This window comes from Furipterus horrens, unplaced genomic scaffold (genome assembly GCF_987537825.1).
Source record: "Furipterus horrens unplaced genomic scaffold, mFurHor1.1.pri manual_scaffold_13, whole genome shotgun sequence".
Classification (NCBI taxonomy): Eukaryota; Metazoa; Chordata; class Mammalia; order Chiroptera; family Furipteridae; genus Furipterus; species Furipterus horrens.
In genome coordinates, this window is record NW_028327183.1 from 39729299 (window position 1) to 39755229 (window position 25931).

At 46.0% G+C, this 25931-nt stretch overlaps 2 protein-coding genes across 2 annotated transcripts; both read right to left on the minus strand.

The window, feature by feature from the left end:
* Positions 1 to 14667: 14667 nt before the first annotated feature.
* Positions 14668 to 16383, minus strand: LOC149994638 (interferon lambda-3-like). Its single transcript, XM_090260000.1, has 6 exons — positions 16112 to 16383; positions 15828 to 16009; positions 15445 to 15522; positions 15038 to 15181; positions 14853 to 14936; positions 14668 to 14766 (listed from the first exon to the last, which is right to left on the minus strand). Exons 1-6 carry the CDS (start codon positions 16119 to 16121, stop codon positions 14668 to 14670), a joined length of 597 nt encoding a protein of 198 aa, XP_090116126.1. The 5' UTR covers positions 16122 to 16383.
* A 2069-nt stretch (positions 16384 to 18452) lies between these two features.
* Positions 18453 to 20493, minus strand: LOC149994639 (interferon lambda-4-like). Its single transcript, XM_090260095.1, has 5 exons — positions 20326 to 20493; positions 19825 to 19896; positions 19599 to 19742; positions 19325 to 19399; positions 18453 to 19151 (listed from the first exon to the last, which is right to left on the minus strand). The coding sequence occupies exons 1-5, from the start codon at positions 20491 to 20493 to the stop codon at positions 19053 to 19055; spliced, it is 558 nt and encodes a 185-aa protein (XP_090116221.1). The 3' UTR covers positions 18453 to 19052.
* Positions 20494 to 25931: the final 5438 nt, after the last annotated feature.

The window sequence follows — 25931 nt, forward strand, 5'->3', positions numbered from 1 at the left end:
TGCTCACAGCTTCCAGATCCACCCCTCATGGAGGAAGTTCTGTCAGCCGCAGGGAACTGCCTTGCCTCAAAATTAGTCCTGCTCCCAGGGCACTGCCCTTGGCCAGTAGGGATACCAAAACATGGGTACCTCTGAAGGGCCATCCCAGCTGTCAAGCTCATCATAGATGGGCTAATATCTCTGTTGCAACCACATTGTCCCAAGGATCCTGACTTTCTTGTGTTCTTACAGGGATATCTCCTGAGACCCCACCCCAGTAAGCCTTCTGTATCAGGGTTTACAGCAAATTTAATCTAAGGCCATTTGTATCACAAGTGGTCCTAGCAAGCCAACTCTGAAATGGGTTTTTGGCATGGCATCACTTTCTAGTTGGCTGGCAATGGGGACCCCAACCCTGCTGGCAAGTGAAGCAGCACAATACTTAGCTGTGCAGTAGTTAAAATATGTACCTGTGGTGAATGAGATGAGATACTGGTGAAACAGGATGCCTGGGATAATGCAGTATCCATGGAACTGAAGCAATATGAGGGAAATGAAAGGAAAGGACCATGGAATTAAATGCCTGGTGCTGAGACCATTGACTGATTGAAGAGAGACCACAGGCTCAGATGATTAATCACTAATTCAAAGCAGAACTTGAGGGCCAGAGTCCACCTTGGTGACAGATAAAGCAGAACAAACTCAGGAGATCTTCCTAAAAGAGAGGGGTTTCAGGGAAGGTTGGATACCCAACCCCACAAGTCCCCTGTGCCAATGTAGGACCAGAAGACTTACAATGGAGATATCTGAGCAAATGCACAGAGAAGCAAAGACTTCAAATGAAACAAGTGCTTATAAGACAACTGAATCATTTTCCTGTAGCTCCTTTAGCAAATTACTACTAACTTCATGGCTTAAACAACAGAAATCAAGGTGTCAGTAAGGCCTTGCTTCTTCTGGATGACCCATCCCTTAGCTCTTCCAGCCTCTGGTGGCTTCAGGCATTCTGTGGCTTGTGGCTGCATCACTCTATCTCCAAAAGTCTCCCTGCTCATCTTTATATCACCTGTCCTTTCTGTGAGTGATCCAGAGCCTGAGGGCAGATGCTGTAAGGAAAAATCATGGTTCTTTGCCTGCTTCTGGACCTGAATCCATTTTTAGATCCCAAAATACAGGGGGAGGCAGGGCCCCTATGAAGAACAGCCCTGCAATGCCACAAATGTGTTCATTAGTGATTTCCCTGGTCCTTTCCCAGAGGGACCCGTGACCCATGGTGTGCTGCAGCTGGCTTACACCAATACACTAGAGCCAATTGCTCAACTGTCGAGAATTTTGTAAGTCAATTGTTAAAGCCATTAAAATTTTAATTATGGAAACACAATTGAAAATTATATTAAAACCGAAGTAATAAATACTCATAAGTCACTTCCTGGTTATTTTACTACATTTTTCTATTTTCTATGGTCTTGAGGTTATTTATGTGTTATGAGTTCATTGTGTTCCCCCCAGAAGATACATTGAAGTCCTGCCCTGGCTAGGTAGCTCAGTTGGTTAGAGCATCTTCCCAATATGTCAAGGTTGTGAGTTCAATTCCTGGACAGAACACATACAAGAAGCAACCAATAAATACATCAATGAGTGGAACAACAAATCAATATTGCTCTCTCTCTTTATTTATCTTCTCCTCTCTCTCTCCACCTTCCTCTCTCTCTCTCTCAAATCAATTTTTTTAAAAAAGATACATTGAAGTCCTAACCCCAGTACTCAGAACATGACCTTATTTGGAAATAGGGTCATGGCATATGTAACCCATTAAGATGAAGTTGTTAGGGTGGGCCCTAATCCAAACAACAGGTGTGCTTATAAAAGAGGAAGAAGACACACAAAGGGACAGACACACAAGGAAAGCTGGCCATGTGACACCTGAGGCAGAGGCTACACTGATGCATCCAAGGAAGCTGAGGGTTGCAGACCAACACTGGGAGCTAAAAAAGGCAAGTGAGGATTCTCCTTCAGGTATCAGGAAAACCTCCCCAGCCCTGCTGATACCTTGAGCTTGGACTGCTGGCCTCCAGAACTGTGAGACAGTAAACCTGTGGTGTTTTAAAGCACCTAGTTTGTGGTACTTGGTAATGACAGTCCTAAGAAGGGAAACATTTTGTCTATTATATGTGTACAGAAATACTATACAACAATGTCCTTCTGCCCCACTGTGCTGGCAATTCCCTTGGGTAATAGAAAGCACACTGGTGAATCGTGAAAATGTAGACCTATGGCTTATGGGTAACTGTTGAACACAGCTTCTGGATTAATATTGATGCTGGGGACCCAGAGGGCCATCCCAGCCCTTCTATGTGGGGGAGGGGGATGTGAAAGCAGGTGATAAATGGAGTCACGAGCCAGGTCTGGCTCCCAGAGCTGTTATAATGAGGAAAGGCCAAATAGAAACCTCTGAAACTGGTCCCTTCCCATCCTGGTCATTATGATTTTTTAAAATTATTACCTCCCAGCCCTGACCAGTGTGGCTCAGTTGGTTGCACATCATCCCGCAAAGCAAAAGGTCACTGGTTCTATTCCTAGTCAGGGCACATATCTCGGTGGCAGGGCTCATACTGGAGGCAACTGATAAGTGATCGATTTCCCTCTCACATTGATACATATTTCTCTTTCTCTCTTTCTTCCTCCCCTCTTTCTAAAAATAAATAAAAACAATATTTTTAAAAATCATCACCTCCCATAACTGACAGCGATTAGTGCCACCCTTAAAGATGCGAAGGATGCAGAGGTGGTGGTCCCTGTTACATCCCCGTTTAGTTCACCTGTCTGGTCCCTTCAAACACCATGGATCATGGTGGATGACAGTGGATGTGCAAACTTAACCAAGTAGTAGCCCAAATTGCAGCTGCTGAGATGGACGTGGTAAGCTTGCCAGAGAAGATTCACACAGCCTCACTATGTGGTATATGGCTGTTGATCTAGAGAATGCAATCTTTCCATCCCCACCAGAAAGGAGCATCAGAAGCAGTTCACATATGCTCAGGATGCTGAGAAGCACATTTAGAGTCTGGCCCCTGAGATATGCTAGCAGTGTTGACCTCTGTCATAATATTATATTAAGCACAAGGACCTGGACCATCTGGACCTTCTGCAGATCTTTGTATTGGTCCACTTCTCAATGTCAACCTGCCAATCATATGGCATGAAGAAGTGACAAGTACCTTGAAACACATACTCCAGAGGGAGGGAGAGAAATATTTCAAACTCTTAGGCACCTGTCTCTTTAAGTGAAGTTTTTAGGGGTCCAGTGGTCTAAATCACGTCAGGACACACCCTCCAAAACCCTTATTGCAACTCACAGCTCACGCCATGAAGAAAAAAATGCAAGGTTCGTTAGGCATCTTTGGGGTCAGCAGACAGCATATTCCACACTTGGGAATAAGGGTCCAAACCAAAACATGGAAAGGTGTCAGCTTTGAATGGGGCACAGAACCAAAAGGCACACTGCAGCAGGTCCAGGCAGAGGTGTGAGTCACTTGTCTCTTGAAGCATATGATCCTTGTAGACCTTATGGAACTAGAGGTACATGCATTAAGAAAATACCCCCTGTGGAGTTCACACAAACCTCAATAGGAAAGTCACGGTTCAGCCCACTAGGATTCAAGGATGGGGCAGCTACAGCAAAGCGTGCACCATTCATAGAGCAGTGCCTGGAATGCTTCTGTGTTATGGTAGAGAGGAAGGACAGAGCCACGAGACATCAAGTGACCAGTCGTGAGCTGTCTGACCCACCAAATCATAAGCAGCTACTCAGTGGTGCATATAGGATCTTGCACAGGCAGGACCAGTGGTCAAATCAGCTACATAAACAGGTGGCCCAAGCTTCCATGGCATTCATCACTGTTGCATCAGTGCCTGTCCCTATGGTCCCATGGCAGGGGCTCCTTTATGACTGGCTGATGATGAAAGAAAGAGGAAGAAAGAGGCTAAGCATGGTTCATGAATGGATTGGTTCATTACATGGGTGTAAGAAGAAAATAGACTTTTTTCACTACAGACCAATTCAAGGGTGACTGAAAATTGGTGGTGAGAGGAAATCATCCCGATGGCCAGAGCTCCAGGTGGTAAAACTGATCACTCATTGTGTGAAAGAAGAAGTAGACTGAGGTGACTATACAGGAATTTATGAGCAATGGCAAATGGCCCTGATGCTTGGTCAACAGCCTGAAATTAGCCTGAAAAATATGAGATGATTACAGAGGAGGACATTTGGGACAAAGGTACATGGTGGACCTATGTGAGTGGACACACAGTAGGAAGGTTTTTGCATTTGTTTTTGTTTTGTTTCTTGCATGTCAATTGTCACCAGAAAGCATCAACTACTAAAGTGGTACTAATCAATGAAGGAGAAATAATGATTTGGCCAATTACCCTCAGCCAGCCTCTATCATCACCCTCCCTAGCTCAGGCACCATGGGCACATGGAGCAGCCATGGTGGGTGGATGAAGGCCACCCATGGGGCCCAACAGCATAAGTTCCCACTCACCAAGGTTGATTTGGCTACTGCCATGGCCAAGTGTCAGGCCTGCCAGCCAGAAGCATTATCCGCTGAGAAAACCATCCTGCTGACTGGTGTCAAGTTGACTACACTGGACTCCTTCCACCCTGGATGGGGCAGTGATTCATTATGATTGGAATAATCCAGCCATGGCTTTGCCTCTTCTGGCCTCAAGATCTTGGCCAGAACTGCCAAGGGATTTCAGAACGCTGACCCACAAACAAAGAATTCTGCATAACATCATGGATCAAGGGACTTCACAGCCAAAGAAGTGCAGCAGTGGGCATACAAACATGGGATCCACTGGTTCCATTACAAACCCCCAACCCGGAAGCTTCTGGCCTAATAAAGCAGTGAAATGGCCTCTTAAAGATGCAGCTTAGGCCACAGCTTGGAATCAAAACTCTTCAAGGAGAGAGTATGTTACTGGGCATGATGTATACACCTTAGATCAACCACCACTATATGGTGTTGAGTCCCCCAGAGGCAGAAAAATGAGTCTGAGAACCAAGAGGTGAATGCTAAATGGTATTGCTTAGCATCGGTCCCTCTGACACCCTCCCCTTAGAAATCAGTGCTTCCTACCAGAAAAAAGTTTAGGCTCTGCAGATTTGGATGCCCCAGTTCCCAAGAAGGGTCCTTTGCACCTGGAACACAGAAAGAACCCTATTAAGATCTGATTGGTATCCAGTCACTGTGCTCTTCTTCCAAGAGAGAGGGCAATGTCATGGCAGGGGCAAGTGATCTGGTTGTCAGGAAGAGGGAGACCTGTTGCTGCACAGTGAGGCAGGGAAGCATGTGTTTAGTGCTCAGCTGATCCACTGGGGCATTTTCAGTTACTCTGTTTACTAGTTTTAATGAAAAAATGACTAGGTAGACAGCAGCCATAGCGTGAGTAGATCATGCTAACGTGAGCCTCACAGCACTCAGGGATAGGGTTTGGTCACCCCATTAGGTAAGCCACCTAAGCCAGTAGAAGTACTAGTTGAGACTGAGGGGAACCTAGAATGTGTGGTAGAGAAGGGAATAATGTGACCAGCTGCAGAAGTGATGATGTAGATCATTCTAATAATCCTTCTGTTAAAAATCCCTCCAGAAGATCAGAGCTACCAGGATCCTGGAAAAGCTGTTCCCAGATGGGACAAACTGAGCACATGGAGCAAATGGATCAGAGTGGTACAAGGAGTGGACTGTAATGTATACTGTGACAATCAGAACCAAGCTTCTGAGAGCACACAACCATGTCCCTTCATGGGAATTTCCCTCATCCACAGGGAACTGCCTTGCCCATGTTTATGCCCCAATCTCAAAGGAAAGCCCACCACCAGTAACTGACTGATGTGGCAATACAGAGGCCCAAAACTCCCTGCGTCAATTTGGAACAACCCCGAAGGACCTTCCCAGCTTCAGAGCTCTGTGTGGGATAAGTTAAGACCTTGTCTTCAATTGTATTGTGGCTTAGCTTCCCCAGCTACCCAATCTTGCCTTGTCCTTATATGTCTAGATCCCAAGAATCCTCTGCAGTAAAACTGCTTGGAAGTGCTCATCTCATAATCTGTTTCCAGGAAACCAAATCTAAGATAAGTTTTGTGGCAAATCTGGTTCAGCTCACTGGGGTCTCTTCCCTATTTCTTTTCTCCAGGACTCTCCCTTCTTTCTCTCTCCCACATTATCACCAGCCTGAAGCGGCTGATGTGAGATGTTGAAATATCAGGGACTTGATGAGGTGAGCACCCTCCCCATTAAACCACGAAGACCATAAAGCAAAAAAAAAAAAAAAAAAGTCTCTAGGATATATGCTAAAACTATCTTTAGTACATAAGCAATTAAATTAAATATAAAACTCATGGCTTTATTTCTTTTGCCAATTTTCCATCAAGAAAGCAGGAAAAAAACAAAGAAAAATGATGAGCACTTTATTACTTTTAGAAATATTATTTAAAACTAAAGTCTGTCATTTTGTTTCAATACGGCCTTTCTTCTACTCCTTTTACCCCACCCTCCTTCCCTCTACCCTCATTCATAATTTCACAGAGATCCTGGACAGGAGCTGGCAATGTTCTAGGGTGTGGAGAAACCTTTGGACTCTGGTGTACAAGAGCTGAAGAACCAGAAAGAGGTATGAGTTCCAGTACCCACTAGAAACATTTGTCTATTGCAGTGTCTGTTTCTTTTGGAAAAGGTAAAATTTCACAGTTATCAAAACCTCACCTTTCACATTCATTTTTGTTTTCTGCTTTCTTATAGAGTTCACATGTCATAGTGATTAAGTATATGGCCTCTGATGCAAAGAATGGTTTGTTCTAAATCTAACTTATTAGCTGTGTGACATTGGATGGGAGATTTACCTCTCTGTTTTTCATTTCTCCTGGCCATAAAATGTGTGTTTATAACAGTACCTACATGATAGGGTTATTGCATGAATTCAAAGAGGTATGCATCCTCCCTTACACACACTGGGCAGCACAAAGAATTCTGCATAACAGAATATGATAAATCCACTGAGATCTTTCACTAATTTTTAAGCTATTGTTGTAAAAGAAGATGGATCTTCATGCTTGGTTATCACATTTCAGGTATCATGTAACCATAACTTTTTCACTTTTTTAAAATTATAATTTATTTATTATACTATTACAGTTGTCATGACTTTTCTCCCTTTGCCTCCCTCCACCCAGCACCCCTACTCCCTCAGGCAATCCCCCCACTATTGTTCATGTCCATGGGTCATGCATGTAAGTTTTTTGGCTTCTCCATTTCCTATACTGTACTGTACATCCCCATGGCTACTCTGTAACTACCTATTTGTATTTAATCCCCTCACCTCTTCAGCTATTCCTCCACAATTCCTCCCATCTTGCAACATCAAAACGCTCTCCGTATCCATGATTCTGTATCTGTTTTTCTTGTTTGTTTAGTTTGCTTCTTAGATTTAATTGTTAATAGATATGTATTTTTGCCATTTTATTATTCATTGTCTTGACCTTCTTAATCTTAAATAAGTCCCTTTAACATTTTGTATAATAATGGTCTAGTGATTATGAATTCCTTTAGTTTTTTCTTGTCTGTAAAGCTCTTTATCTGCCCTTTGATTCTAAATGATAGCTTTGCTGAGTAGAAAATCTTGGCTGTAGGTCCCTGCTTTTCATGACTTTGAATATTTCTTGCCAATTCCTTTTAGCCTGCAAAGTTTCTTTTGAGAAATCAGCTAATAGTCTTATGGGAACTCCCCTGAAGGGTAACTAACTTCTTTTCTCTTGCTGCTTTTAAGATTCTCTGTCTTCAACTTTTGGCATTTTAATTAGGATGTGTCATGGTGTGGGTCTCTTTGCAACCATCTTGCTTGGGACTTTCTGTGCTTCCTGGACTTTTATGTCTATTTCCTTTACCAAATCAGAAAAGTTTTCTTTCATTATTTTTTTCAAATGAATTTCCAATTTCTTGCTCTTTCTCTTCTCCTTCTGGCACCCCTATCATGTGAATGTTGGACCTCTTGAAGTTGTCTCAGAGGCTGCTTATACTATTCTCATTTTTTTGAATTCTTTTTTCTTCTTATTGTTCTCATTGGTTGTTTTCTGCTTCCTTATGCTCCAAATCATTGATCTGATTCTCAGCTTCACCCACTCTACTGTTGTTTCCCTGTAAATTGTTTCTTATTTCAATTAGTGTATCCTTTGCTTCTGATTGGATCTTTTTTATGCTGCCGAGGTCCTCACTAAGTTCCTTGAGCACCTTTATAACCAGTGTTTTGAACTCTGCCTCTGAAAGATTGCTTATCTCCATTTCATTTAGCTCCTTTTCTGGAATTTTGATCTGTTCTTTCATTTGGGCCATGTTTCTTTGTCTCCTCATTTTAGCAACCTCTCTGTGTTTGTTTCTACATATTAGGTAGAGCTTCTTTGACTCCGTGCCTTGGTAATGTGGCCCAATGTAGTATGTGTCCTGTAGAGTCAAGTGGCACAGCTTCATGTATCAGCCAAGGGACTTGAGGTGCGCCCTCCATGTGGGCTGAGTACACCCTTCTCTTTCAGTTGAGCCTTGATTGCTGTTGGCAGACCAATGGGAGGGATTTACTGAGGCCAATAAACTGCAAGGACTGACTATGACCATTGACCACCAACATCCACCTTCTGTGGAGGATCAGCTGTGCAGGGGCAGGGTGGTGGTGCTCTGCTGTGGTCTGTAGCTGCTCATGTGTGTTCAGGGTTTGGGGTTTCCACAGTGGTGCAGGCCAAGGGCAGCCCCATCTGTGTTTTGCCTGGAGCAGCCCTGCCTGAAGTATAAAGCAATCTGAAATGCCTGCTACTTGTGTTGGGCTTGGAGATTGCTAGGTGAAGCCAAGCTGTGAATCTAAGCTGGCTGCTGCTAGTGCTGGGCCTGGGGCTAGCAGAGGCTAGCTGTTGCTTGTTTGAGAGGATTTAGGAAGTTGTGAAGTATCAGCCAAGAAGAACAGCCATTCATTTAAAAAAGCAACTTTGGTAGACCTATAAATTGGGGGGGCGGGGCAGAGTCTCTGGGGAACTCCAAGGTAGGTCAAACAAACTTAGCCAGGTTGATGGAATGTCAGATATGTCACTGGCTTGCCAGCTCTGTGGCCCTGTGCAGGAAGGATTCAGAAAAGGGAAAATTGCCTCTACTGGCCTTGATGCCAGATACTTTAGATTCTCCCTGTATGCCACTGGTGCCTTTCAAGTTGCTACCCCAGTACCAGAGCTCAGAGGGAGTGAGTCTGAGTAGGTGAGTCCATGTGTGGGTTCTTTAAGATGAACTGCTTGGAGTTCCAGAAGTTTATTCCACTGACTCAATCCCCGCTGGTTTTTGCAGCCAGAAGTTATGGGTACTTATCTTCCTAGCACTGAAACCCTGGACTGGGAGCCTGATGTGGGGCTTGGACTCCTCATTGCAAAGATATCTCTCCCAAATTTTTATCCACCACACATGGGTGAGGGACCAGCCTGTTCCATGTCTGTGCCCCTCCAGTCGGGATAAATGTGATTTGTTTAATACTGTAATCGTCAGACTTCCATTCAACTCAATTTCTGGTGGTTCTGAGTGTTGGTTGTTCTATATTTTAGTTGTAATTTTGATGTGGTTGCACGAGAAGGTGAGTCATGTCTGCCTACACTGCCATCTTCACTGGAAGTCTCATGTCATATTTCATGTGTATTTTTGTCAATGTGTGTGTTCTGTGTGTACACGTGCTTGTGCATGCATGTTGACGACTATTCTCCTGCATGGATTTGTCAGGGAGGAATCATGTTAAAGCAGAAGATTCAGGACCATGGAGAGTGACACCCATTGACCCCCCCCCCCCCCCGCCCTCTGCCCCATCACTGAAATTAGGCAAAGCCTCTACAGGTGTCGGGATTTGGGAGTCCTCTGGGCAACAGGCAACCTTGGACCCCGGCAGATGCACTCACTCACACAGCATCATGCACACTTAGAGTACTGAGTATTACGGGGAGAGAAACAGCTGCGTCTGTTGTGGCCAAATCGTATTTCCCAGTGATGATCACAGGCATACTTTCATCTCACATACGCTGCTGCAATGGGATGCTGCTACTCCACCATCAAGGGTAAGTTTTATTTTCCCCGCCCCCTCAAATCTGGGCAGGGTCAAGACTGCTTGAATCAATAGAATACAGTGTCATTTCTGGGCGGAGCCCTTAACAAGCCTTCAGCTTTCATTCCCTTTCCCTTAAACACTGCTCTGAGAGCAACAAGCCACCATGTAGAAATTCCAGCCTGAGTCAAATGGAGATGCCACTTGTAGGTGCTCAGGTCCCCACCCATGGTAGGGCTCCCAGCCAACAGCCAGCCATGTGAGTGAGTCATCACTGACATCCAGGTCAAGCCTTCATATCAACCAAGTCCCAGCTGACATCTGACTGCACTCCCAAGTGAGATCTTCTCACCTGAGAGTGAACAAACAGGAAGATTCTAAGACAGGGAGAGGTGAGGGGCAGCTGGCTAACTGCCCCCATAGATAACAATTACCAATGCTGGGAAAACTATTTTGGAAAAACTCAACTACTTGAAGGCACTGGAGAGCAACCAGTAGCAGGCAGAAACTGGAAAGGATTCAACCTTGTAAAGAACAGAACACATGGTGTGAGACTAAGTTGATGTGGCTTTTCCTCTGGGGACAGACCTCTGTTCATGTGACAAAGGATAACTTGAATTCGAACAGATAACCAGTCTTTGATTTAGGTCTCAGAACACCAGAATTTGGATTTGCGAAAGCAGCTGGAAATTGAGAAGAGACAGTCCAACACGGAAGCCGCAGAGGCAGAGGATGTAAGTCTGTATATAAATTACTCTTGGATATTCAATGTATTGAGAGAAAAATGAAAGATGTCAACACAAGATTCTATATCCACTGAAAATATCCTAGAAAATTAAAGGCAAGGTAAGCTAACTGCTGTCATTTTTGTGATTCAGCAAGAAAGAACAAAGTTGACAAGGAGGGTCTTGCAATGTCCTTTAGAGGAACAATTCATAAGGGGCTGAGATCACTTTCACTCATATGCATTGCCAGAATGTAATGCCATACAGGTGCAGGGATGATTGGAAAATGTTGTTTTTAGTAGAGTACTCTTCAATCCATTTATAATTCAGGGCTTCTCCAAGTAAAGGAAGAAGAAGAGAATAACTATAGAGACAGCTAGCTGAAATCTCTGCCACTCCTGCTTTCTGGACAATTATATGAGTGTGTGATGGCTGGAGCTATGGCAGCCACACTATGATCATGAGGGGAGACAGTACTAATACACTGAGGATGGAGGATAAGCCAGATATAAAGAGCCTGGATCGACTATGACATCATGCCCCCTAAGCCAGCACTGTTCAAATCTAAATATTATGTGAGCCACATATGTAACTGTAAATTTGCTAGTAGCCACACTTAACAAATAAAAGGAAATATGTAAAATTATTTTACATATACTTTATTTGATCCAATATATCCAAAATATTATCTCAACATACAACCAACATAAAATTATTAATGAGATTTTACTTTTTTACAGTATAAGTAAAAATTATGTACATACGTCCATCTATTTCCTAGCTTTGTCCATTCAGAGGAAATAGAAGCAACAACAATGTCCCTGTAGCAATGAGCCCACATAGACCCAGATCTTGGTTTCTTAATACTGTTCTCCACTTGAAGGAACCAGAGCTACTTAGAGAAATGGTTGGTTAAGAGATGAGGCAGAAAAAGTACAAGATGAGCCTGGAACAACTTAGTCCAGAAAGTAAGAAGAGGCTCAAAGATGATGGGGACACATTAAAAGGGCACAGGAGCCATGTTGAAAGGGTTCCCATTGGCCTACTCTAGGACAATTTGAGCATCAACAGAAATTATAGCAAAGAAGTATAATCCACTGAAGTCAGCATTCCATGCTGTTATGCATCAAGTGGTAAAAACATAAATGAGGGAGGAAAGCAAAGCTCTTCCTAAGGGTACGATGCCATGGATGATGCCGCCTGTATGTGTGCTTAGCTCCTTGCTCAGGTGGTGGCAGTCTGAGTGGCCAGGTCCCCAAGAACACCAGGCCGCAGATGGTGGTCACTGTGATTGTGTGTTTGCTTGATGTCATACTGCAGCGACTTGGTCTTTCCTGTCACCAGCCAGTCCAGACATCAGCCTCCTCCAGCGCCTCTTCTCTTCCCTGCCAAAATCTTCAAATGAGATTAACAGAAATACTGAAAACAGAACCAAATTATGTATGTTACATTCACGTTTAGAATGACGAACAGAGGGGATGGCACATGGAGGACTGCCCAGTGTCTTGAATACATGCCTGCTGCCCTCCTCTGGCTACTGCCGGCCTGAATGCCAGCAACTCTGCGGATGTACCATCCTGATGTGAGCCATGACCTGGGCTCTGCTCTGGACTAGAAGGAGACAGTTGGCACCAGAGGACCAAAGCTGTGACCAACTGTGTAAAGCCCCAATGCAAGACTAAGACAGCATCTCCTGGGGACATTTTGGCCTTGGCACATAACTATGAACAAAGACAACTCTGGCCTGAGGGAAGGACCTGCTGATGCTGCCAATCCCAGTGGCCACAGGGCTGAAACCAGGTTTGGTTCTCACTATCTCTGCAGCTGCTGCCGATGGGAATTTGCAGCCCACAATGAACTGGATTCAGTCAGCAACCGCTAAAGCGGGCTTGGAGGCACATTCGCCTTCAACTGAGCCTCAAGATTTTTCCAGCCCTGGTTAGCGCCTCGACTGCAGCCTGTGAGACACAGTCAGAGGGTGTGGGTAAACCATGCTCAGGTTCCCAGCCCGCAGAAAATGCAACACGATGTTGTTTATTTATCACTAAGAATATAACACGTTATCATTAAGCAATTGCTAACTAATACAAAAAATATAAGAATGGGAGAAAAAAAGGAATAGCATGCCAACGAATAAGTGTCAAAAGATGATGAAATTATTTGATAACTGACAAACACCATCAATGGATCTAAAATGATTCGGTCAAGGTTTGAGAAGAAACAGGTATCTGCATAGTTGCAAAGATTCTCCAGATACTTGTTATGAAGAGAGATATAATAATTATTTTACAGTGGAGAAGCTTTACAGGTATCATCTGAAATAAAATTGTTTAATAACTTTTTTCAATTCTAGGGTATATTTTATACTTAGTAGCACAGATCAACTTGTACTTGGCTACATTTCAAGGGCTCAGCTATATGTGGCATGTGGGCCATATTAAGCAACACAGTTTTAAATGCACCATGCTGTCTAGACTTCCCATCATGCATAATGATAAGTGTTATTATTAAAGCATGTTTATTTCATGTCATTTACTTACAGCAGAATGCATCTAAGTAATCCATTCACATACCCTTGAAGGGAGCACACGGACACACTCACACACGTACTGGGGCAGGATAAATAATAGTCCCAAATGTCCAACTCAGTCCCTGGAACCTGTGACTATCTTAGGTGACATGGCAAAGGGATTGTGTAGATGGAACTAATATTTATAGGTGTTAAACTAGAGAGATTGTCCTGGATTATCCCAGTGGGTCTAATCTAAATGCACAAGTCCTGAAAAGCAGAGGACTTTCTCCAGCGGGAGGCAGAAGGAGAAGTCAGAGGGATTCCCGGCACAAGAAGGCGTTGACACAAGCTGCCCGCTCTGAGATGTAGCACCCACGTGTAAGGACCAGAGAGGCTGGCAGAGCTGAGAATGGAGCCCCATGTCCAACAGGAAATGGGGACCTCAGGTTACAACTGCAAGGAACAGAATTCTACAACAGCTTGCCTGAGCTGGAGGTGCACTCTCCCCAGGCCTCGCTATAAGAATCCCATTGGCCACACTTGGATTTCAGCGCTGTGAGGCTCATAGCAGAGAAAGAGGCTGAGCCCACCCGGAGCTCTGACCCAGGGAACAGTTAGAAAATAAACTTGGGTTGTTTTAAGGGGCTAAGTTTGGGGCATCTTGTTATGACAGCAAGAGAAAATGAGTCCTCACACACAGATGCACAGATTCAAAGCACAGAACACATGTTTTACTTCTTATTTATTTGAACAATTCTTAAAAAAGTAGAAAAATAAATATTTTATCAGGGCTGAGTTTGAAAATTCACACACACAAATACATAATAATAGCAGGTAGGTGGCAATAAATTAAGAAGGACTATGTGTAAATAAACAATTCTTTTTCTTTTCACCAAACTCTGGTATTCAGAGTTATAATTCTGGCAGCGGGCAATCGGGCCCCTAACTAAACAGCCCGTGGGTTCTGCTTCAATCGGAGCAGCCCAAGGGTTCTGTTACAAAAGGAGGGAATTGGAATAAGGAAGATGGGTCAATGGTCCACGGGGTCAGCACCAAAGTGGACTCAGGAATCAGACCTCTTCAAAGCCAAACATAGAAGAGCAAATCCACATAAAACACACACATCCCAAAGCACATATAGCATCCTTTCCTCATTGTTTATTTGCACAATTTTTACAAAAAGTAAAAAAATAAACATTTTATTGAGTGTGAGTTTGAAAATTAACACAGATAAATACATAAATAGCGGGTAGGTGGCAATAAATTAAGAAAAGTGGCATGTGCATAAATAAAATCTAAGATGATGGGGCAGGTGGCACGTGGGTCTCAGGGTCAGACACACAGGTCTCCACTGGCGACACATTTCAGGTCACGGGTGAGAAGGCGGAAGAGGTTGAATGTGACAGAGGCTTCAAGGCAGCCAGGAGACTCCTGTAGGGAAGACAGGACAGGTCAGTGGCTTCTGCCATCTGGGCTCCCAGTGGCCCCCACATGCCAGTCACTCCCTGGTCTCTCACCTTCTCTGGAGCCTCCTGGAGGCGGTGCAGCCAGTGGTGGAGGTGACCCCGGGGCCTGGGGCCTGCTGTGGCCTGAGCTGGGACCTGTGGGCAAGGGGTGTGAAGTGTGAAGCAGGGCCTGGGACAGAGGGGGACATACGGGGGTCAGAGCCCACAGACATGGCCTGGGAGCCCAGAGCACTCACACAGGCCTGAAGCTTGGTGTGGATGTGGCGCAGCGTGTGAACGGGCTGGTCCAGGGTGTCCCCCAGGGTCGAGTTAGCCACGGTGTCCAGGACCTTCAGTGTCAGGGCCAGCTCAGCCTCCAAGGCCACGGGGCGCTCCCACACCTGAGGAGGGAGACGGAGGCAGGTGAGAGCTGCGCGTGAGAGAGGACAGGTGAGGGGCACTGAGGGAGGAACAGGCGAGAGCAAAACATCAGGGGACAGGTGAGAGGACACAGCCAGTGTGGGCAGGTGAGGAGAGGTCAGGGGGCCTGGCCAGGAGGGCACGGAGAAGGGGACAAGTGAGAAGGAGAGGCGAAGGGGCCACCTAAGGAGCCAGAGGAGGGGGCCGGGTGAGGCCAGGGCCGGACCTGACTCTCCCAGCTCACCTGCAGCTGCCTCAGGTCCCGGGTCCTGGGGAAGGGGCGGGAGCTGCAGCTCCAGTTCTTCAGCAAGAGCGACTCTTCCTGGAGGCAAGGGCAGAGGTCAGCCCACAGCTGGAGGGCTGAGGTTAGACCCCTGCAGTGGGACTGGAGGGAGACTAATAACACGAGGAGGGGGGTTAACTTCCAAAAGGATGGGAGAGGCATCTCCACTGCGTGGCAACATGGGTCAGCCCAAAGCAGCGAGAGCAAGCGGCAGCCCACTGTGCAAAAGGTGGAGGTTTCCCAGTGAAGGGGGGCACAGGTCCACCCTGAGCCACGTGGAGCAGGTGATCAAAAGGGAGGGGTGGAGGGTCGCCCACAGCAGGTGGGGCAGTGGGGAGACTCACCAAGGCGTCCTTGGCCCTCCTGAAGGCCTTCATGTCTTGTGGGGACAGAGACTTGAACTGCGCCATGGGGCAGCCCCTGGCACCCGGGAGGGCACTGAGGGACGTGGGGACAGGAACTGCTCCCGTCCTGGTCAGCACCGTGGTCATCAGCATCAGCACCAGTGTGCAACCCACAGCCAAGTCTGTGTTACAGAAGGAGAGACCGATGAGGGATCGGAGAGGGTCAGGGGCTGAGGGTGGGGGCTGTGGGGCGGTGAGGGTCATGGTCATTGTGGGGGGCTCACCCAGCTTCATCCTCGTCTCTGGCCTCCACCAGCAGAGGGGGATCCAAGTGTCCACTGAGAGGCTGTCGCCTGGGTGTCTCACTCAGCCTCGTTCACTGTCACAGCTCTCAGTCTCTTCTTCTGGGTCTCAGCCCACTGCTCTGTCTGTGTCTGAACTTCCAGCTCTGCTGCCTGAGCTCCATGGTACAGCTTTTAGCCTGGACAGACGGGCAGTTCCAGCTGATGTAGGAAAAGTGAAAACAACCGCCACTAGGGGAGGCCCCAGGCTGGGGAAGCCCGGGCAGGGCGGGGCCATGAGCCAGGTGAGCAGCTGGAGGGAAAGAGAAACTGACGCAGGTTCAGGTTCACCTACAGGAGGTGAATTCCTAAGATGAGTGTCAGGAGAGGGGCAGCCTCAGCCCCCCAAAGAGGGGTCACAGTGTCTGGATGGGGAAGGGACAGAGGGACTTGCCTTTCTGCATGACGCCCCAGTGCAGGGAGAGGAGGAGAAAGGCACCTCCCGGCTTGTTGCCACGAAGAATCTGGAACTTACTTCCTAGAGAGCTTGTTTAACGTATAGGAAGTTCAGGGGTGAGAAGAGAGAGAGAGAAGGCTGCTAGGCGGGCGGACAGCATCAGAAAGGGAAATCAGCCCTGAGTTCAGAGTCAGAGAGGTCAGCTCTTCCCTCCCCTCCACACCCGGTACTGAGAGAGAAAGAACGGGGAGGAGGGGAGCCTCACTAACACCTTGAATTGTCCAGGCACAGAGGGACCCAGGAAGAGGAGGCTCTGCTAGGGAACTGGGGGTGGCCAGGGACTTCAGGGGACCAGCTTAGTTTGCGACAAACACCTTCATTCATTCACCAAGTGTTAGTCAGCTCCACTTTGTGTCGGGCATGGCTCAAGGTGCCTGACATAGAGCGTTGAAAAAAAGAACCGACAAAGCACTCCTTCCAGGAACCTGTTACTAGAGAGGACTCAAGGAGAGTTGCGTGAGGCAGTTATGCACGTGGTGTGCCTTACACCAGGGAACAGAAAACGAAAGAACTAAACGGGGTGAGAGCAGAGGGTAGGAGGGAGTTGCACAAAACGAGGTGGCCTGAAAAATCACATTTGAACACAGATTTAAAGAAGTGAGGGAGGGAGCTATGTGATGATCTGAGGGGGAAGCAGTCAGTGCAGAAGGAAAAGAAGGACATCCCCATTTTGTCAAGTGCTTTATATTTCACCCCATCACAAAGGCTTTGCCACCTGCAGTATTAAACCCATGGTAACATCAAGGGCATACTGGGCTTTTCCTACATTTTATGTGGAGTAGCATTGGCAGAAGGGACAGAAGCTTAGTGCTGTGACCTGCTCTAAATATAAAGTATCTTGAAATAATTTTAAAATAATAAATAAATAAATAAGTACTTAGTAAAATGCAGGGACTCAGAGATGTTAAGAGAACTACCAAAGGTCATAAAAGAAATAAGTGATGAGGGCAGGATTTTAAACAAGTTTTTTTTTCACACCCTAACAGTAACCACTACACTCTCCACCTACTGTGTGTGTAGCTACATCTCCTACACACGAAGAAAATGAATTTCTAGCACAGAGGTGCCAAGTGCTTTTGGACAATTAACTTCCATCCCATACGCTTTTTCCATTATTGAAAATTCCAGGGAGAGAGTGGACAGACCCTTAGATGAAAAGATTGAGCTCTGATACACAAAAAAGTTTCAAAGCCAAGAGCATGGATGTGTCCAAGTCACCTTCCAGTGCTTTGGTCAGTTTCTGTCCATTGCAGCGGCCTTAACCCAGGGGAGGAGGCATGGCATCAACTGTCACTTCTGAAAAAAGACAAAGGATGTCAAAATCCCTAAACTTCACACTCGTTATTCTTAGAACAAAGTTCAGTGAGGTGAATTAAGAGCATGGGCTATGGAGCTAAAGGATCTGGGATTCAAACCTGGCTCAGACCCTCACAGCTGTGTGACCTTGGCAAGGTGGCCTGCAGTTAGCAGCAAAGGTCACCAGCCCATAGACTTAAGACACATAAAAGTGCAATTGCTTGTGTAGTTATGTGTGTGTGGTTATTTAATAGAGACCATTAATTAAGACCACCCTATGGCCTCAGCTGGAAGCTTCACAAACACTATTTATTTCTTTGTACATTACTCATTTGCAAGGGAAGGATAATAGATGGGGAAACTGAGGCTCAGAGAAGGTAATTTGCCCAGGAACACCGTAACTAAGTGGCAGGGTCAGAACTGAAACCCAAGTCACCTGATTTCCCTGGCTCAGAAGTTTTCACTGAAAAGTGCCCCTCTAATGATCAGAGGCGAACAACCAATGTAAATGCAAGAATATTTAATAAGGGCAATAAATTACCACCGGAAGACAGAAGAGCAAATTACATAGGGTTTTCACTAATACAAAAGCAAGGGGGTAACAGAAACAAAATAGTACAGTCACCCAAGCACTTGGGCCCTTTCACTGACAGATCCCTTAGGGCATGAGGCCTCCCCAGTGGGGGCACCCAAGAGTCACGGATTCATAGAATCTCAAAGCGAACGCTGGCGGTCCAAATCAGGGCGTGGGACCTGTCCTGGGAGACGGGGTTCCGGGCTTCTGGGTAGCCAGAGAAGTAGAAACTAGTCCGTATACGGGGGGTCAGCGATCCACGTTGACCCAGGACTCAAGCCTCTTGGTGCCAGAGGAGGCCGTGGAAGGTCTTAAGGGAATGCGCCCCATTGAAAAGTCCCTGCTTCCGGGGTGACGTTCTGGTCCTTGGAAAAGCAGCTGCCTCTCCTCACGCATCCAGCCCAGATGATGGAGGTCTGGCAGGTGGCGGCAGAGTCCCCTGAGCTTCAGCGCCTCCTGGCTGAGACCGGGCTCCAGGAAAGGGCAACAGAGCCGCGCTCGCAGCCTCCCGCCTGCAGAGCCGTGCGTCCCCACGGAGCCGTCGGTCGGTCGCGGGCTCAGAGACAAGGCCCCGAGTGCGCCACCAGCTTCAGGTCCCACGTGAGCAGGCGCAGGAGGTTGAAGATGACGCGGGCTTCGTGGCATAGAGGCGAGTCCTGGAACCCGGGAAGGGGGCGGAGCGGGGCTGACGCAGGAATTTCCTCCCGAGAAAACCCCCGCCACCCGCCATCTATGGATCCTGTGCTCCCGACCGATCTCCATCCACCTCACTGGCCTCTCCATCCCACCTCCCCTGACGACCACCGGCTTCGACGCCGGCTCCACTCACAGCTCTCCGCGTTTTGGGACGTCCCCTGCGTGGCCGGAGGGACTTCCTCGAGGAGCCTGGCCGCACCAGCTCGAGCTGAAAAGGGGCAGCAGGTAAACGGAGGAGGCAAAGGACCGAGTATCCAGCGACTCCGCCTGCGAGCCTCCCATTGTTGACCAGAGCGCAGATCTGGGGACGCCGAGAGGACGTGAATCTGGACGGGTGTGGGGCTCAGCGGGACAGATAGCGGAGCCAGCGGTGGTGGGTGGAGGGGCCGGGCGCGGGGGACACTCACGCAGGCCACCACGTCCCTCCGCGCGGCCGCCAGCAGCTCCAGGGTCGGGACGACGCCGGGAAACAACTCGGGGCTGGGAAGGCTGCTCAGCACAGTCTGGGCGTCCGAGAGGTCACGGGCCACGAGGCGCAGCCGCGCACAGGACTGAAGACACCACAGAGTTAGCGGCGGCCGCGCCCCCGCTCCCCTCTACGTCCCCTTCCTGGGTCCAAAGCGCAGGCCTCACCAAGGGCGGCGGGGGATCCCTCCTTGGGCGGAAGGAGCAGTTGCGTGGCCTCCAGCTCAGTGTCTCTTCCTCCTGGGGTGGGGGCAAGGGAGGGCGTGAGGATGCGCTTCCTCGCAGGGTCCCTGAAGAACTGGGACGTCGGAGGTCCCTGGACGTGGACCCGGACTCGCCGGTACAGTCGTGTGTATCGTGCGCTGAACCACGGAGCGCTCCGAGGGCGTGAACTCGGACTGAAATGCACACCTGGTGGAGCGCTGCCCCCCACCCCGGACGTGAGCCGAGTCCTCCTAGAGGGGCGCTTTTTTGCGACAGGCATGAAGGTACTTTCTGTGCTTAAGATGCAGGCAGCCGACAAAGTCTCCTGGTCAGATTTCTGGACCTTGAGATCCGAGATGCAGCTGCTGGACGCTAGGATGCTAGGGTCTCTCAGGGCAGGGACCGGCATCCCCGACCCCGACTTGCCCAGCGTCCCCTGAGATTGGGGGTCTGGGCGTCACTCACGTAGTGGTCCCTCAGAGCCTTGACCGCCACCAGCGCCCTGGGCTCCAGCCATCGGTAGTGCGAGAGGACGCAGCGCTGGGGTTCAGCCACGGCGGGATCTGCCACCACGCTCACCGTCACCAAGACCCACAGCCCCACGGACACCTCGGCTGCACCACTTGGCCTCATCTGTGCTCCTGCAAGAAAGCGAGGGACGTCAGGGAGGCCGAGGGGTAGGCCCCGAGTCCAGCCCTTGCCCCTGGTTAGACTGGCAGAGGGACCGACCTCAGGTCTCTGGGGGAGAGACGCGGTGGGCCCTGAGACCCCTGCTACCCCGAGCCTCTGTCCCCTTGCTCCTCACCTGCAATGTGCTCTCCGTGCCTTGTGCTGGAGCGGGGCCTGCCTTGAACGGTGCCTTGCGAGGTGTCCCGAGCGGTGTCCACCCTCACCAGCGGTGCCTGCACCCTCCGTGGCTGCTTTTATGTGCCTGGCTGAGAAACGGTGAGCGGCTGGGCTTCCCCGTTCAGGTTAAGTTTTCCGAACATCAGCGCTGGCCGCTGGCCCATTAGGATGCTGGCCTAGGAGTCAGGACTTTACTTGCCTGTCCCCACCGTGCCAGCCATGGCTCTGCCCCAACTCTCTGTCACCAGTTCTGGTTTCTGACCCTCTCTGTATCCTGTCTTTTCATAACACTCCTTTTTATTTTTTCTTGGTTCTATGATAATAACAAGCCCTTGTTAGTGCTTACTGCGTAGTGGGCACTGTTCTAAGATACATACATCTCAGTTAATTGTCAAAGAAGGACACCACAAGGAATACTTCCACTTTATAGGTCAGAAAACTGAGGAACTGTAAAATGAAGGAAATTTTCCAAGATTCACAATTAGTGTCAGAGGGAGGATTTTAACCTGTATACTGTTCAGCTTCAAAGCTTGTTCTTTATGCTAAATTTGCCCCTAAATATCTGATTCAATCTTCTGTCTTTGTCCTTCATTTCATTCCACTTCTGTTTCTTCCCTCTGTATGTGCCACCCTTTTGTCTGGTCGCTCGTTTGACTTTCTGTCTCTGCCTTTGTCTAACTCCTACCTGTCTCTCATTCCTTTTCCCAGCAAACATCCAGGCCATGGTCTCCCTGTCTCTCTCTGTTAGTCTCACTCAATCTCTTGTTTTAGTTTTCAAATGAAATCTATTGTTTCTTTTCATGATAAAGTTAGCAATGCAGGTTCAAGACTAAAGCTTGAAAAACACAGAAATGCATAAAGGAGACAAAAACCTGCCTATAACTTTACCCACCTCTATCCCTTCACCTCACATCTGAAATAACTTCCAATATGTAGAAATTTTATATGTATTCATCTGTACCAAAGAGATGCGTTCATTTTAAAGATTTAGTCCATACAAAAACATACAAGTGGAAGAACAAAAGGAATATTCAACCCCACATCCTGCAGGTAATTCTTCCTAACAGTTAGTAGCTATTACTCCTCTTCCTCCCCCGTCCACCATCCTTTCTATGAGCTAATTCTCCCCAGTGGAACCAGGCTGTGTCAAGATTGGTAGCCTGCTTTTTATGTCTTCCCGTTACCTCTCATTTGCATTTCCCTACATCTTCAGCTACACTGTATCAGTTAGGGCCCCAGCAGGAAACAGATGGCCAATTAATTTAGGGTAAGTTGAGGTGGGTTTCATACTGGGAGTATTTACAAAGGGATTTGAGAGTGAAGGGAAAGGACAGGGGGTAGTGCAAGGCCTTGGGGCCCATGCTGGGGGAAGATCTGCCATCTGTAGGCCTGAAAGAAGCAGAGCAGAGAGGGAGTGCTTACCTGACCTGGGAGGGACAGAGTTCTGTGCACAGGACAAGGAAACAGACAAGTTGTGGTGGCCTGAAGGGAAGAAGCCTGGGGAATGAATAATTGCTCTGACCTCTCAGAGAATAAAGTCTCGTTCCCCTCTCCCTGGCCCTACTGCTAGGCTACCACTTGGTTGCACCCAATGAAAGGCAAGAGCCAGCTTCCTGGGGCCCAGAGCAGGGTGCACAAGTGGGAAGAGTAGACCTGGAGTGGCAATGGAAGACATCCCACATACACTGCCACTAAGGCTTCTATTCTACAGGTTCACTGAGTAACCAGTGCCCCCCTGGTGAGCACTGAGGTTACTTGTGGTCTTTTCTTAAAGCCATGGTTATCAGGGCTGGGGGAGAAGGAGAGACCAATCTTTCCGTTGTCCTAACAATGTCTTTCATAGAGCTGAAGGTTTACATTTGTTGAATTCCAACTCATTAATTCTTTTTTTTTTTTCATGGATCATGCTTTCATGTATGTAAAAGTCATTACCAAGCCAAGTCCCCCTAAATATTTTCCTTTGCTGTATTCGAGAAATTTTATAGGTTTGCACTTTACTTTTGGGTCTACGATACATTTTGAATTAATTTTTGTGATATCTGTAAGTTCTGTATTCAGAGTCTTTGTTATTTATTTATTTTTTTTGCAGGTGAATGTCTAGTTGTTGCAATACCATTTGTTGAGAAAACTATCTTTTCTCCATTGAAGTGCCTCTTTCTCAAAGACCAGTTGACTATTTGTGTGGTTCTATTCCTAAACTTTCAATTCTGTTCCATTGATTTGTCTGTCTTTTCTTTAACACCTCACTGTCTCGATTACTGAAGCTATAGAGTAAGTCTTGGCAGCAGGTATTGTCAGTCCTCCACCTTTGGTCTTCTCCTTTCAAATTGTGTTATTTTGGATTATTTGAATATCTCCATAAACTTTCAGTTTATCAATATCCATAAAATGACTTGCCTGGATTTTGATTGGGTTTTATTGAATCAATAGATTAAACTGAAAAGAACGGACATCTTGACAATATTGAGTCTTCCTATCCATATAAATGGAATATTTATTTATTTATTAAATGTATTTGTTTATTTTTATTAATTTCTGAACTATTTTTTCTCAAACTAGGCTCCTCAAGTCCCATGACATTTATTAGAGTGGCTGGAGGGAAATGCTTTTTGGAGCAGAAGTGTTGGAAAATGCCCAGTTAAACCATGTTGAGTAAGTTTCTCTGCAGCAGAACTTCTCAAGGCCTTGAACCTGCTAATATCCTGTGTCTCACTAAGCGTGCAGTGGTTGGCAGACCTTGGCACCCTTCTCCAAGAAACAACTAACAACCAGTGAACACCAGATTTCTAAGCTCTGCAACCAGGAATGGCTATTTTTTAAGCAAAATTGTGCAAAAGTCAAATAGTGAAAATGAAGACAGCTGTAAGTAAAGATAACCATTGACAACCAGAACATGATCCACTCTGCCTTCGATGGCACTTTCTAGTTTTCCAAGTGAATTTTATGCATTTTCTCAGCATCACTCACCACTACTCCCAGATGAGGAACACATCTTTGGAATTATTGGCCCTTTTTGCTAAGAATGTTAATGTCTGAGGGGAATATCTCTATTTTGAGATCTTTAATTCTTTTCACAGGTTTTTATCATTTTTCTCATAATAGAGCTTGTTTATATTTTGTTAGATTTGTGCCTAGGTGTCTCATCTTGGAGGTGCTAATGAAAATCATGTTTTTAATTTCAAATTTAAATTGTTCATTGCTGTTATACAAGAAAACAATAGACTTTTTTACATTAAGGTTGTATCTTGCAACTTTTTAAAAATCACTTATTGGCTCAGAAATATTTTTAAATGAATAATATTAAATACACAGGTGTATAAAGAGAACTGATTATATTGCAACAGTTACCAAACATAAAAACAATGTTATGATAAATAATATACTTGCCTCTTTATTACTACATTAAGTAACAAGATATAGCAACAGATTTAATAACTACTGTAATTTTGAGGTAGAAATGAGAGTAAATGATATTTCAAGATATGCGCCACCTTTGTAATGCACCATGAAAATATCTATGGCTTCTTTTAGTGACAAAGTCACAAGTTCTGCTAATAACATTGTGGTATGATTACTATTATTGCTTACAATCCTAATGAAGGAATATGAAGTTGTAATGAGAAGTTAATGAGGATAAAAATGCATCTTTTTTCCATGCATGTTTACTCTTTCTTGAATCCTGCTGGGGGTTTGGTTCATGAACCCCAAGTGAAGCTAGATCTATAGCAGTTACCTAAGATGAAGTGGGTCTATATGTATGGACACAGTAAAATCCTCAAGACACATTACAGACTGATGAAAGGAAGTTGTTGAACAACAGACTTGTGACATACTTGTGTTTAGAAGTATTCACACATGCAAAAGTAGTTCAATGGAGAACAATAACTTTTGCAACAAATGGTGCTAGAGCCATTGGATGTCCATAGACTAAAAAATGAACCTTGACTCAAACCTCACACCTAAAATGAAAATGACCTCCAAATTCATCATGGACTTAGATGCAAAATATAAAGGTATAACGCTTCTAGAAAAAATTACAAGAACATGTTTAGGACCTATGGCTAGGCAAAGAGTTCTTAGACTTGACACAAGAGGCTCAATCCATAAAAGGAAAAATTGATCAACTGGACTGACAAAGGACTGGAATCTAAAAGAGATAAAGAACTCTCAAAACTCTACAATAAAAAAATTAATCCAGTTGGCAGATGGACAAAAGACATGAAAGTATATTCACTAAAGTGGATACACAGATGGGCAATAGCACATGAAAAGGTGCTCAATACCACTAGTTGGTAGAGGAATGCAAATTAAAACCACAATGAGATATCACCACACGCCTGGAAGAGTGGCTAAAATTAAAAAAAAAAAGTGATATCAAATGCTGGTGAGGATGCAGAGAAACTGGCTCACTCATACATTGTTGGTACCAATGCAAATGGTACAGCTGCTCTGGAAAATAGTTGGGCAATTTCTTACAAAACTAAACAGGCAACTACCATATTATCTAGTAACTGCATTCCTGGGCATTTACCCCAGAGAAATAAAGACTTACAGAACCTTACACATAAATGTTTATAGCAGCTTTATTTGCAACAGTCAGAAATTGGAAACAATCCAGATGTTCTTTAACAGATGATAGTTAAACAAACTGTAGTACATTCATGCCATCATCAATAAATAGGAACAATGTCTTGATATACAAAGCTACCTGGGTAAGTTTCCAAAGAATTATGCTGAGTGAGAAAATCCCATCCCCAAAGGTGACCTACTGTATTATTCCATTTATATAACATCTGGAAATGACATCAGTGTTTGCCAGGGATTAAGGAGAGGACGTGGGGGTACCTTTGTGGTGATGGAATTTTCTGTTTCTTGACTGTATCAATGTCAATATCCAAGCTTGTGATATTGTTCTATAGAATTTTGCAAGATGTTACCATGGGGGAGGGGGGCTGGATAAAAGGCACACAGAATCTCTGTATCAGGTCTCACAGTAGTGTGTGAATCTACAATTATGTCAAAATAAAAATAATCAGCACAATAACACACAAGTATTATATATGTCCTCAGTCACTATATGAGGTATGACAAGATATATAAAAAGGTATGCAAACATAGGTCCTACATAGATCAATAGTGAGGTGTCTATAGGAAGGGCATTGGAACTGAAGGGATGATAACTGGAATATATATTTTTATCAATAATTTTTCATTTCTCCCAAGGA

Coding starts and splice junctions, on each gene's coding strand:
- LOC149994638 (XM_090260000.1), bottom strand. Junction 15,182..15,444: donor GGGACCTGAGGCAGCTGCAG/GTGAGCTGGGAG, acceptor CTCCCTCCTCAG/GTGTGGGAGCGCCCCGTGGC. Junction 14,767..14,852: donor TCCAGGAGGCTCCAGAGAAG/GTGAGAGACCAG, acceptor TCTTCCCTACAG/GAGTCTCCTGGCTGCCTTGA.
- LOC149994639 (XM_090260095.1), bottom strand. CDS start 20,493: ATGAGGCCAAGTGGTGCAGCCGAGGTGTCCGTGGGGCTGTGGGTCTTG. Junction 19,897..20,325: donor AGGCTCTGAGGGACCACTAC/GTGAGTGACGCC, acceptor CCCCCACCCCAG/GAGGAAGAGACACTGAGCTG. Junction 19,152..19,324: donor GTCCCAAAACGCGGAGAGCT/GTGAGTGGAGCC, acceptor CCCGGGTTCCAG/GACTCGCCTCTATGCCACGA.